General features: G+C 39.1%; 1 protein-coding gene across 8 annotated transcripts in view; it reads right to left on the bottom strand.

The window, feature by feature from the left end:
* Window positions 1-14,419, bottom strand: part of SECISBP2 (SECIS binding protein 2) — a 41,471-nt gene that overhangs the window by 20,033 nt on the left and 7,019 nt on the right. For 2 of the 8 annotated variants that reach the window (XM_082403383.1, XM_082403384.1), the window contains exons 4-9: window positions 14,269-14,392; window positions 12,758-12,945; window positions 9,414-9,495; window positions 7,625-7,830; window positions 5,556-5,678; window positions 2,709-2,841 (exon numbers count right to left, since the gene is read on the bottom strand). In XM_082403383.1, coding sequence (XP_082259509.1) covers window positions 2,709-2,841; window positions 5,556-5,678; window positions 7,625-7,830; window positions 9,414-9,495; window positions 12,758-12,945; window positions 14,269-14,392 — 856 coding nt within the window. Of the gene's footprint in view, window positions 1-2,708; window positions 2,842-4,160; window positions 4,251-5,555; window positions 5,679-7,624; window positions 7,831-9,413; window positions 9,496-12,757; window positions 12,946-14,268; window positions 14,393-14,419 lie in introns of all 8 variants that reach the window. The other 6 variants (XM_082403386.1, XM_082403389.1, XM_082403382.1 and 3 more) reach the window with 5 other exon arrangements.

Here is a 14,419-nt window from a genome sequence, read left to right as displayed (position 1 = left end):
TAAATACTGAACTCTAGTAAATGATATGCATGCTGTAACACTTGGGGGTAAAATACAGTGGTGTCTGCAACCTACCTTAAATGCAGCAAAAATAAAAAACAACATACTGATGAATGGATAGATCAGGGTCAGCAAACTTTTCCTTAAAGGGCCAGAGAGTAAATATTTTAGGCTAATGAGCATACGCGTATTGCCAACACTCAACTGCCATTATAACTCAAAAGCAGCCACAGATAATACTTAAATGAACAAGTGTTGGCTGTGTTCTAATAAAACTTTACAACCAGCAGCCAGCAGGTCATAGTTTGCTGACCTCTGGAAAAGTTACGTGATTGAAAAAAATTACGGAATGACTGTACAATCTAGATGGTGAGTACATGGGTGGTCACTGCATGGTTTTATTCAGCTTTTCCAGCTGTTTGAAAATTTTCAAAAGAACAAAAATGCTACCTCCCTCCCCTGAAGAGACAAATCATGTTTGTCCTTTCTGGGATTAATGCCATAATAAAATCACCATCAGTTAGAGATGCAGATTGAGGTATTTATAAGTAAAATTACATGATGTCCACAAATTGCTTTAAAATGCTTCAGAAACCAAAAAAAGTAAGCTTCTTCACCATTTCCTTGGATACCTATTTTTCACTTTTAAAATAAATAAATAAACTGCCTCAGAGGGAAACATATTTAAAAGACTATGGTGGCAAATGTGCATTATTTCTCTGTATGACATATTGCCAATTTTAACTATCTTGGCTCTAAGAGGTGTTTCAGAGAGAATGACTGCATCACTACCGAGTCAACACTGCCACCCCCTGCGTTCCCATGGACAGGCAGGTAGTTCATTTCAATCTGGTGAAGCTTTATAACCTGTACAGGGCACTTACATATCATAAGATTTTCAGGTACACCAAGTCGTCACATCAAGTGGAAAACCCATAAACCCATGTTTTGTTTTGTTTTGTTTTGTTAAATGTGTATTTATTTATTTATTTTTGGCTGCGTCGGGTCTTAGTTGCGGCACATGGGATCTTTCGTTGCAGCGTGCAGGGTTCTCTCTAGTTGTGGTGCACGGGTTTTCTCTTCTCTAGTTGTGGCGCGCAGGTTCCAGGGTGCATGGGCTCTGCAGTTTGTGACACATGGGCTCTCTAGTTGAGATGCGTGAGCTCAGGAGTTCTGGCGTACGGGCTTAGCTGCCCTGTGGCATGTGGGAACCTAGTTCCCTGACCAGGGATTGAACCTGCATCCCCTGCATTGGAAGGTGGATTCTTTACCACTGGACCACCAGAAAAGTCCCCAAAACCCACCTTTCAATAAGACCTATTTCTTAAAATCATCATACTTAAATAACTTTACAAATTTTGTGATAAAATACATATAACATAAAAACTATTATTTTAACCGTTCTTCACTTTACAATTCAGTGGCATCAATTACGTTCACAACGTTGTTGCCACCATCACCACTACCCATATCCAAAACTTTTTCATGCCCCGAAATAAAAATCTGTCCCCATTAAACAATAACTCCTCATTCCCCACTCCCCTCAACCCCTGGTAACCTCTAATCTACTTTCTGTCTATGACAGAATTTCCTTCCTTTTTAAGGCTGAATATTACACTGTTATGTATATACCACCTTTTGTTTACCCATTCATCTCTTGATATACAGTTGGGGTGTTTCCACCTTTGGGCTACTACGAATAATGCTGCTATGAACACTGGTGTACAAGTGTCTAAGTCTCTGTTTTTAATTCTTTTGGATACATTCAGAGGAGTGGAATTGCTGGGTCACATGACAACTCTCTATTTGGCATTCTGAAGAACCACGGGACTGTTTTCCAAAGTAAGTGCACCATTTAACATTTCCATCAGCAACGGTTCCAATTTCTCCAAATCCCCACAAACACTTGTTATTTTCCACGTTTCTGATTAGAGCTATCACAGTAGGTTTGAAGAACTGCCTCAGTGTGGTTTTAACTTGCATTTCACTAATGACTACTGATGTTGAGCATCTTTTCACGTGTTATTGACCGTACGTATACCTTCTCATGGAGAAATGTCTTTTCAAGAGCTCTGTCCATTTTTTAATGAGTTACTGAATTGTAAGAGTTCTTATATATTTGGATATTAAATCCTTATAAGATATGATTTTCAAATATTTTCTCCCATTCTATAAGCTGTCTTCTCATTTTCTTGATACTGTCGTTTGGTACACAAAAGTTTTTAATTTTGATGAAATCCAATTTATCTATTTTTGCTTTTGTTGCTTGTGCTTTTGGTGTCCTGTCTAAAAATTCATCACCTAATCCAAGGTCATGAAGATTTACTCTTCTAAGAGTTTCAAGTTTTAGCTCTTATATTTAAGTTATTGATCCATTTTGAGTTAATTTTTGTATATGGTGTGAGGCTGGGGGTCCAACTTCATTGTTAAGCACGTGGAAATCCAGTTGCCCCAGGACCATTTTTTAAGTGACTGTTCTTTGTCCTTTTAATGAACTCAACAACCCTGTTAAAAATTCACTGGCCATAGATACGTGTGTTTATTTCCGGATTCTCAATTCTATTCCACTGGTCTATATTTATCCTTATTCCAGCACCACATTACTTTGATTATATATAAATAACTTTTGATTACAAGAGAAAACAGTCACAAAATAGTCTACTGAAAAAGACTTCAATCATTCGTCTGAAATGAAAAGACTCTTTTACCTGAGAACACCACTGGTTTGGAGGACTGCTTTGCATTCTGGGAGTGCTGCTTCTTTTCCAATGCAGTTAGCATTCCTCCCAAATCCAACTGTACTGGAATTTGGCTCTTCTTTCCACTACTTTTAAAATTATTCTAAAAAGTTCAAAAATCAGAAGTTTATTTACAATACTGTATTTTACAAATTATGCTTTTCATTTTTTGATAAAAAATCATATAATTAATAAGATAAAACAGATATAGGGGCTATAAAAATCTTAAAATTAAAAAAAAAATTAAAGTAATTAAAACCCCAGTCAATTCCAAATTATCTGCCAATATTACCACTAAGGTTGTTTATTTCCTCCTCCTCCTTTCATAACACTGGTTTAATTAAACCACTTACACGTCTGCATCTCCATTGTGAATAACAGCATACATCTACAGATAAGGAACCAAGACTTGTATAAAGTCCTTGGCTACGAAAGTTTATGTGTGAGGCTAGCTGGTTGTTACTACTGCCTCATTAACACCATTCGCTCTCCAATTGCCTAGGTGAGCCAACCAAGTGCCATGAAACCATGGAGGCATGACCAAAAATTTATACAAGTCCAAACCACACCCAGCAGGTGAGTATTATATTTAGGCACGAAGTCAGATACACTCTAAACAAATGTTATTTCTGAAATCATTCTGATTTGGGTTTTGAGACTGTATAAGGCTGTACGGACGTGTTGTCTCTTGTGCTTTAGCACCTCCACTCCTGCCCCCCGCCACTGTTCTCTTCCCTGATGCCAAATTCATGCTGGGTGAGGGCTCATGGCAATGGTTGAGTGCTGAGCACAGCACAGGCAACTACAGAGACCTCTGCAGGGATGGAAGACGACCAAATTACAACATAGGAATGCAAAGATACATGGGTTTAGAATTTTACTTTTCACAAATGTGAAAATAATCACCCCACTTTGAAAGGCAAAATGACAATGAACATGCCCAAAGGATGTTAAGTTCTCCATCTAGATTATGAACTACAAGTTCATTCCTGAATCCACAGTGGGGCTGAGGCATGAGGAGAATCATCTCTTCCTCTGATCCTGACTACCTGAGTGAAATGCTGGTGGCTCTCTTTTTTCCTCCTGTCAGACATCACTGCCTCACAAAGGGATTCTTCTGTTTCCTGAATAAGTCAACGTTTTTTCTTTAAATCCAAGTTAGACAGGCAGTTTGTGTTCCCCTCCTTTCTGATACAGCAATGGCAGTTACCAATAGTCTAATTTCAAAAGTGACAAAGCAGTTTTAGCTTAAGAGCAACTTTGTTTCAACATACTGGATGTGGTTCCCCAATGAAGGAATGAATCAAAACAAAACCACCTGTGCCCGTACACAAAGAAGTCTGGAAAGCAGTTTTTCTCAAGAGTTTAGTTTAGCAAGAAAAGTTAAGCCAAAAGCAATTGTGGTTTCAATCTAAAAATTACCTGTGGCTGCTGTTTAGACTGAAATTTCGGTGACTCTACTCTGTCTCTTCTTTCAGATGCAACTGCCAGATTGGGAAACTCCTCGGCATCCTAAGTAAACCACACACCCTTTAGCTCTTAGCAAATCACAATTATCAAATAAGCCCAACTACAGCCTTTTCCTTGCTCTTATTTTCTTTCCATAAAAATATCCTTATAAAAGTGCTCAAAGGTGTTATAAAACAGTCAAAACAAAAACAAAAACAAAAAACTGATGTAAGTGCTTCGGCTTTATTTCACTCTTAGAACAAAGTTAAGGACCGCAGTTTGAATCTCCCTGCTCCAGAGAGAGAGCAGGGGCCTCAAGGATGCGGGTTCACCGAGCAGTCTACGAACTGCCCCAAGCACCCTGGCACAAGAGTGTTCAAGCACCCATCCTTCAACTATGCTTTTCTTTAGGGAAACCATCAATCTGGACTCAGGAGATGTAAGCATCTTGTCACATGTGCTGATCCTAGACTAGAAAAAAGAAACAAAGGAACAGGTCTCTAAACAATGTTTAAATCATTTTAAAATGTCTTATGTGCTTCTGTCAACATTTTAGGGACCATGGAGAAATTATGTGAAAAATGTGGGCAGAAATAATGAGTTATTTGTTGGCCCAAACAATAACGCCTTACCGCAGTCATAGGTTTTCAAACATGCAACCCCATTACTCTCAAGGGAATGTTCAAAAAGCCCTGGGAGCCCCTCGAGTCTGTGGGAACCCCTCGGGCTTGACCCTAAGCTGGCTGCCTGCGAGCACTGCTGAGAGACCCTTCTGCCAGCACCCGGAGCCAGCCTGCTGAGTCTGGTACTGCAGAGCCATGAGAAACATAATCAGGATCCAGGACGGCTCCTTGGAGAACAGGGACATTCTTGGAGTATCACAAGACAACAATTTAAAGAGCACTTTCGGAAGTTCATGATATTCTCTTCTTGACCAGGATCCACAACAGATCTACAGTATTCTAAGTTTCTCTCAATAGTGGAGCACATTATACCAAAACATCTAGATAGAAAACGAGGCCCTGCAGAAGCCAGCATGCCAAAGCAAAGAAAAAAACAGGCCAGAAAATACTGAGGGGTATATATTAGTAGTAGGGCATACACACCATTAAACTTCAATACAAGTAGTTTTGTCTCTAGGCCATTCATTCATTTGTTTACTGAGTGCCTGCTATGAGATGGGCACTGCGCTGGGGACACCAAAATGAAGAAATGAAGAAAACGGGTGACAACTATTTTCTTTAGCACTACAATTATTAAAGAACATGTTGGAGAATTTTCACTTCAGCAACCAGTATGAACCCATATTTCTATTAAGGAATACCCATTTATTATATCAAACAAGGTGAGTAATAAATGTAAATGTACTTCAATCCTTGGTGGCTCTTGAACTGTCAAGACTTCATATTTTGATTTAGACTTTTCTTTCTTTTTCCTATTCTTTCTTGAGGCTTCATTTTGCTCAGGATCGTCACCTTGTGATGCTCTGGACTAGAACAAAAAAAAAACAAAGCAAAAATCATGGGGTTTTAGGACCATTTTTAAAGTCTTTATTGAATGTGTTACAATATTGCTTCTGTTTTATGTTTTTTTTTTGGTTTTTTGGCCGCAAGACATGTGGAATCTTAGCTACCCAACCAGGGATCGAATCTGCACCCCCTGCACTGGAAGGCAAAGTCTTAATCACTGAACCTCCAGAGAAGTCCCCCCATTTCTGTTTTTTTAAAAAAACTGAAAACAAAATAAACATCTTTATTTATTTATGATTTCAGGAGCTCTGAGGTAGAACAGACAGCAGGTTGTTAATGGAGGCTCCTAGAGGAGTGGGACCAAAGGGCTATGGGAAAAGGACCTTTTCCATAATTAGATCCTTGTAATATTATAGGTGCTATTTCAGTAATAAAAATTCACAATACATAAAGTTTTAGAGGGGAAAAAAAGAAAAAACATTATGACCACAATGCAAAGCCATCTGGGTCATAAGATTACAGAAAATCCTCATTTTCTCATCTTTATTTTGGGACTTCTCGAAAATAAACTTTTCTTACACCTCTAATTAATAAATAATTTTTAAAAAGATGCTGAGAAAACAAAACAAAATCTGTTAACTCTTAAGAGTGTTAAAAGCTCGTTCAGGGCTTCCCTGGTGGAGCAGTGGTTGAGAACCTGCCTGCCAATGCAGGGGACACGGGTTCGAGCCCTGGTCTGGGAAGATCCCACATGCCACGGAGCAACTGGGCCCGTGAGCCACAATTACTGAGCCTGCGCATCTGGAGCCTGTGCTCTGCAACAAGAGAGGCTGCGATGGTGAGAGGCCCGCGCACCGCGATGAAGAGTGGTCCCCACTTGCCGCGGCTGGGGAGGGCCCTCGCACAGAAACGAAGACTCAACACAGTCATGAATAAATAAATAAATAAATAAAAGAACGTGAATTTCTTTAAAAAAAAAAAAAAAAGAAGCAAACTGGGCTATTCATTTCAGTAACAGTCAAGTGGTCTTAGTTTGCATTAAAAAAAAAAAAAAAAAAAAAGAAAGAAAAAAAGCTCGTTCAGATGGTGACTTGGTGTCCTGTTGTACAGCCTGCGCCCCGACGCCAGCGGGGCCTTGGAGCTGGCCAGTCTCCATGTGTAGTTGGAGGGGCCTCACCGCCGCCTCCTGTGTTTCACAAGTATGTGCATAAAGCTGTAGGGAACAGGCACACAGGTCTGACTTCACGATTAATTGTTACCAGCACAGATTCCTCAGTCAACCAAGCATAAACACACAGCTCCTGTTTGTGTGGGATGGTCTAAGACACTTTGGCTATCAAAAAGTATCCTAACACTCAAAAAGATAGGAAACCAGCACTAAACAAATACGACCATATTTCAACTTAAAATAATTTATCAGTACACAATGAAAATCAAAACCAAAATCTAGCCCAGTAAAAAAGATTCTTCAAGAAACAAATCTAGGGATTGAAAAATAACAACTTAAAATTATTTGAATTGAAAGGAAAAAATGGATTCTGAAATGCTATCTTATAGTAAGTGAGCTGCAATTAACCAAGAATCAATTAACATACATGATGATCGCAAAATGTGGCACACAATTATCTTGCTACCGGTACCTGGTAGGTAAAAGCAATGTAAAATCAACAGACAAAAGACTGCAGTATTTTATATACCAGAGCCTAAGCTACTGCCAGCATCTCTCTTGTAAAGAATTCAAAATGGTCCACAGATATTTTAAGACCATAGGTCTAAAATGCACATCCTTACTTGTGTATAAAAGCTACCACTTGTGTCCCTAAACTGTATTCAATTCAAGTACTGAATACAACCAACTCAGATTAGTGCCTACAGTACCGAATGAAACACTTTCAGTTAGGATTTGAGAAAAAAAGAAAGACAATCCAGTGGTACAGAAGAGCAACATAATCAAAGTGTAACACGTACCTTTTTAGTAGGATGGACAACATGTTTCTCTTTGTACGAAGGCTCCGAAGATAAAACTTCAGAAGATGACATACTACCATTTTTAGGATCTGCTGATGAAGCAACCATCTTTAGGTTTATCATGGGAGTAACATTTTTAGGGGCTGGTGACAGTTCTGTAGATAATGTCTGCCGAACAACATAACCCATTGGTGTCCAAGATAATTCTGCTCAAAGATAACCAAAATTGTTGAACAATCCCAACAGTAAAAAAGAAATTCCTTAGAAATTCCAAGCATGCATTACATGAAGTACTCAAGAGCATGGTTAAATTAAGGTGTTGTTAAGAACGTTCTCTTGGAAACTACAGTATCCACTAAATTTGTTTTTCTTCTTGGAACATGCATGCTGAATTAACTTGTAAGGGGAACTACCTCTCCTAGCAACTGTTCTTTTAACTTGGAGGTGCAGGTGGTAAACAAAAAAGTTTCCATTAAAAAACAATAATCCACAAATACATCCACGTGGCAAACGCACAGAAATAATGAGCTAAAGATCAAACTGTGGCCCTACTAAACTTGATGTGTACCTTTAACATCCGAAGTCAAAGATCACTAAACTTCAGCTACCACAATAACTGGTAATTTATTTCTTTCTAGAACATAGGCATAAGTATGGCAACACTACTCCGTAGGTGCCCATGAAACTCTATATACAGACAAAACAAAAGGACATCCATCAGGACACGTGCAGGTCATGTCAGCAGCCTGTGGCTACCCCACAGTGGGGAGACAGACTGTTCTTGTCACCACAGAGCTATGCATCTTCACAGCAGTTGCTGAAGTGAAGGTCTTTTATTGAACCACGTATGTACCAAACATGCTAACGCAATAGAAAACACACCTGTGAATAAATCTAGAATAATTTTGTAAAAAGGTCTTCTGTTAGGACAAGCTACTCACAAAAACTTCAAAAGCAGAATCTACTGAACTCTCTCTGAATACCTCACTTCTGGGCCAGGCCAGGCCAGACCAGCAGTTCTCAAAGTTCTGAGACTCCTAGGACCCTTTCAGGGGTCCACAGTCAACACTGTTTTCCTGATAACAGGAATGTGCCATCTGCCTTCCCCACTCTCTCTCTCCCATGAGCGCAGTACAGTGGGGTTTTCCAGAGGCTGTACGACAGAGAACAGTGAAACAGGTGAATGCCGAAGCAGATCTCCTGAGCCAGACGTTAAAGAGCTGCTAAAACGTAAAGGCTGCTCTACTCTCCTGACTAGTTCTTTAGCTGTGGAAAATAGGTTTTTTTTTTTTAATTAAAATGTGCTATGTTAACCTGTAATGGGTTTACTGTTACTTTTAAAGTGAATTAGTATGTATTTTGTATTTCTCAGTTTTAATTTCAGATATTACAAATATTGACAGTTACCCAAATAAACAGAAATTCTTTGGGGTTTTTTAAAGGGTATTAAGGAGGTCCTGAGACCAAAAACTGAGAGAACCACTGATATAGGTAATGCTTACGAAAGTAATCATTTCTGAGTTCATAAAATGTCTCACTTAACCGGACAAACATTTCATTTAGAAGTCTTTACTTGTATGTAGTTTACACTCCTTGTGCATGGATGTGGGATCTCATTTGCTTACTTCAGTCGTCTAACAATGATGCCAGTTTATCAACCCATCAGCTGCCTTAAAGAAGGCTTTAAAACAAAAACATTTCAGTTGCACTAGACTGAAAATGAACTAAGAAAACAGACAGCAACAATAGACAATTTTTATTTTTTAAAATATTTGGTAGCCACTCTTACCTCTCGTACATGAAGAGGGACTGGTAGCAGCATTACCAGTTACAGATTCGGTCCGATTATTATTTTTCACCACTACTTCACCCTAAAACACAAACCAGTTCTTTTCTTACTATTTCAAAATAAAAGTAATCATTATTTTTGAAATATATAGCTTCCTTCGCCATTCTTAAAACCTGCAAAACATACGCTAATTAAAAATTCCAAACACATAAGTACATAATGTGAAAAGTTAAATTACTTTCTTCTGCCAAATCTCATTCCCTAGAGGAAAAACCACATACCGTCTACAGCTTAGCTAGCATCCTTCTATTTCTTTGCTTAGGAGATAAACATTTGTGTATCATTTTAAATGGATCTCCATAATGGGATCACACCACACGCAGTATCATGTAACTTAGGGAAAAAAAACCCAACATACAACCAACAATTTCCAAGTTAACACAGATGTACCTACACGATTCTTAGGGCCGAAGTGCCCACTGTGAATGCAAAAGCTGTCGTTCACCACACCCCCACACCAAGGCTCAAAAAATCCATGAACGTGCCCACAAAAACAAATACAGGCCTTCTAAAACGTACTCCTTTTCACAGACAGAAAGCTGCCACATGCATGGAACAAAAGGCACCTAACAACACTTGGGGACAAGTGAGTACATTAAGAGAGACCTCAAAATGACCAGCAGCCAAGGTGAAAGGAAACTGATAAATTCACACTGAATGGATCTAAAATAAATTCTGAAGTTCCTATGTTTCATAAATTTACCCATTTTACCATTTCATTACATCTAAGCCTAGTTTAAAAAAAAAAAAAAATTGTTCAGTGGCCAAAATAGCTGATTGCTGAATATGCCTTGTGCCACTTCTCTGCCTGGATAGTAGAAGCCTGGCAACCTCCAAGAGCGGTTCAGAACAATGGAAAGAACATGCTCCTTAACTAGGGCAGAAAGCCCCCATTTTCATTACAAACAGAAATGAAGCGAAATCCTCCATGTGGCACCCGCTGATTCCTGGCCCCATGGTAGAGCTCACTAAGGGCCTGGAAATACCTACTTCGCCCTGGGCCTTCCTGCCCCAGGGCCTCCCCAGAGGACCCACCACTTCCCTACAGACAGCAGGCAGGTCTTCCTGGGCGGGCAGGTGTCACTTGCTAACCTGCAAATTCCAAATTACTGCCTGACAGATGCACACCATACAAATCTTGCAGGAGGTGCCACCTAGAGCACCCACCCCATCCCAGGAGTGCGGAGCTGTCTGCTTCAATCTGCTGCAGGACTGAGGCCCAACCTCTGAACAGAATCTCGATAATTTCATTGTGCTACCACCAAATGGATGCAAAACAAGGCTGACTGGGGAAGTGAATTTTTATTTTCAGTGAAGCATTTCTGGAAACTCCAAAGGCATGGGGAGGTGGGGAGTCTGGCAAAGAGAAAGATGCCATTCTCCCTTCTATTAGCACCTTTCTCAGCTTCCAAAACACTGGGCTAGTCCTGGAGGAGGTGCTGTGGCGTCAGCACGGCTCTGTGGAAGTGACTGCACACTGAGAAACAAATTCTCTTCCGGCCCCATCCTGTAGGCTGCTGTGTTCTCTATGGGGCTCCAGATAGACACAGTATGTAAAGGCAATTATGTTAACTAAAAAAAAATAAATTCATCAAAGGAGAAAATAAAATAACATAAATGATTAAAACACAGCCTGTTCCTTGAGTAAACGTAACTTTTATGCTCACCAAGGCCAATGAAACACTAGAAATGGCTTACTTATTCAAGAATCGTTAAGTAAATTATATGTATCAATACCAAAGATTCAATGCAACAGTTATATTTTCAAAAAATATTTAATGACATGGAAAAACTACCACAAGTTTTTAGAAATTCAAACACAAGCTTGTATCATACATGTGTATCCTAAATTGAGGGGAATGCCCCTCAATTCCCACAATGTACCATTAAAAAAAGAATAAGTGTCAAACATGGTTTTCTCTTGGTTGTACAGCTTCACACAATTTTTTTTTTCTTAATATTTTTCTGGTGTTGAAAGATGTTACTAATACCATCAGGATAAAAAGGTTTCTTTTAGAGGGAAAATGGGAAAAAAAAACAAAAAAAACACTCCACACATAATTCAAGAGTGTGAATATATAAAGCAATGAGTATGTACACCTCCCCACACAGCATGACATGCCTTACTTCTGGTCCACATATGCAGTACTCATATGTAACAAGTGACCATGACATAAAGTGTCATGCTTCCACTCACCCTGGACCCGCTGTACTCTGTCCTACTTTTGTACAGTGCTCACGGGCTTGGAATTATCCACTGACCACCCATGATGAAAGCATGGAGCCCCTCGACTACTCAGCTATTCCATACACACAGCCAGGGCCCAGAAAGCAGTCACAAAGCTGTCAAACGAAACTGTGATTCTTCTACATCAGTCAATCGGCCTTACTTATCACCACTGTGTAAAAGGAAAACACCAAGGTGTAATAGTCTAAGGGTCAACATGTGGGGAATGATTTATTTTCTGCACATTATAAGCCACTACCACCAAGTCTTCAGAGGCTTTAGTATCCAGGCACCCAAGAGAAGTACTAGGACAGGAAATGGAAATCCTTTTTCCATTCAAGAGGTAAATGAACTGGTGAGCTCTGTTTTCTTCATTGTTTCTTCTTTCTCCTTACCTCCATACTGGGATGGGCCCCAATTTGTCACAAGCCATTTTAGGGACTACTAACCCAATAAAGTTTTTTCCTGGAAGTCTCAAAATCAATCTGTTTGAGAGGAAAATGCGTCAATTTGATGGAGTAAAACTTTGAGATCAAATGGTGAATACAGTGCAATTTAAAATTATTAGGCACTGAATGCACTTATTGCAATGACATTTTCCGTATCATTGACAAGACAGAGGTGCAGATAAAGAGCCTGGAAAAATCAGAAGTTACACTATGCAGTTTTAACATTACTATTTGATTAAAAAAAATCTTTCCCTGTATTGGAAAAAAATGCTACCAGAATGCAATGGTAGAAACAACATTTTCACAATGGGCTGTGGAAGCAGGAACCCATGCTAGAATCTTCTCCTCCTGAGACACTGCAATGTTTTCTAGCCACCAGATATGAAGACACTTGCTAAGTGATTCTCTGGAAAGAACAGCCACACCAGGTGTTACAGCCTGACTATAAACAGTTCAAACAACAGAGAAAGTCACCTAAGCGAACTGAGAGGCCCCTCCCACACCAAGATGTGAAGTGTAGTGTTTGAAGTGATGTCCTTGCATCACTATCCATCACTGAGGAGAAAGGAAGAAAGAAGGGAACAAAAAGAGCAGGAGGCTGCACTCACCTCTGCGTCAGTAGAGGCAGAGCGTAAAGGCCCCCACTTGAGCTGCTTTTGTATCTCTGGTATCTCACTGTTCTCTCGACCCTGCAGTTCAGGAAAATCCAACCTGGTAAATTCAAACTCAGGTTTGGACGCAGATCCACTTTTTTCAATGATTCTGGATTTCCTGTCTGTTCGTTTATAATAACCATCTGTATTTACAGAATTAAAAGTAGGGGTAAAAATTTAGATGTTGTCTAATGACCTGTACTCACACTTAAATTGCAGAGTAGAAAGTCTATTGCTATTGATGCAACAACACGTTATTGTCCAAACAGCCTAATTTTTTGTAGTGTTGTTAACCTTCTCTGTAACAGTGGAAAACATAAATGACCATGAGGGCCACGAAGCAGAAAAATGAAAACACACTGCAAATTTTAGGAGTAATTCTAAAGTGGATGAAATAGCTACCTTAACCTGACTGTGCAGCTGGGCATTTCAATTATTCTTAATACACACTTTGGAGATTTGTGAGAGTAAGGGGACTCCTACAAATTTTCTTTAAATAATAAAATTTCCATGTTTTAGTTTGCTGGAAGAAACTGGAGAGAAACAAGTAAAATTAAACTTATAACCTCTTTCCCATCTTTCTCCTTCAAATGCAAATGAATGATGCTACAGGTTACAATGCCATAAAGCCCCAGCATTTTTTAAATTATTTAATTGTAAGGCTAGAGTTATTACAGTTAACTGTTCAAATTTTCTTTCACATTACCATGTACCAGATGGTTTATGAGTGAAGTCAACACCAAGAGAAAAAGTTACATATCAAGTAACAATAAATTACACATGTAAAAAAAAATAAAAAATAAAAAATAAAAAATAAATAAATTACACATGTAAATAAAATGACAGACCATTCCAAGTACACTATTACAAAGGTTTTAAGTTATTATATAAACAGATGATGGCTGTGATCAACGTGCAATAGTAAGTAATTTACAGGAAAAAAACAAGACATCACGTATAATCACTAACTTTCAGCCAGAGACTGGAACAGCAGTTTTTAAGACCAGAGCAGACATGTCCTCTGAATGACTGTCCCGCCCCAGGTTTGGTATTGTTTAGGATGGGATTTAAACCATAGTCAACTCTCCCACATATTAAAAAGTGTCCCAACAGAATACCAGAGAAGCTATTTCAGGGGTGAACGTGATCAAATATAGTACAAGGGATGTGACTGTAATTCACTTTTATTTAACAACTCTTTTGAGGCGGGTGATTATCACCGACTTGCTATGTGACTTTACAGAAGTTCTTGCATAAAACAAGGTAATAACATGTTAAGGACACGTCATAGAGCCCACACAAACAAGTTCCCTCCCCGGGAGGAAAGGCCCCCAGGATCCCACAGGAAATCTGATGGCCTCAGTTTTTCATGATGAGTAAGCCCACAAAAATAGTTCAAAGAACAGAGACGTTTCTGGGGGTAGACAGGGTAGGAAGACCTAACATACAGAGCATGTTATTTTTACCTGATTTCAAACTATTCTCAGCATGAATGGACATACGAGGTGAACTTTTAACTGATTTTAAATCAGATGATACAGGTCCATCAGTCTTCTTAGTGTCAAACTTCTGCTCATCACAGGTTTTCTTCTGCAAGAAACATTAAAAAGTAAACAT

The sequence above is a fragment of the Balaenoptera borealis genome (assembly GCF_965194805.1).
Source record: "Balaenoptera borealis genome assembly, chromosome: 8".
Lineage (NCBI taxonomy): Eukaryota > Metazoa > Chordata > Mammalia > Artiodactyla > Balaenopteridae > Balaenoptera > Balaenoptera borealis.
This window is presented reverse-complemented; position numbering and strand designations above follow the sequence as displayed.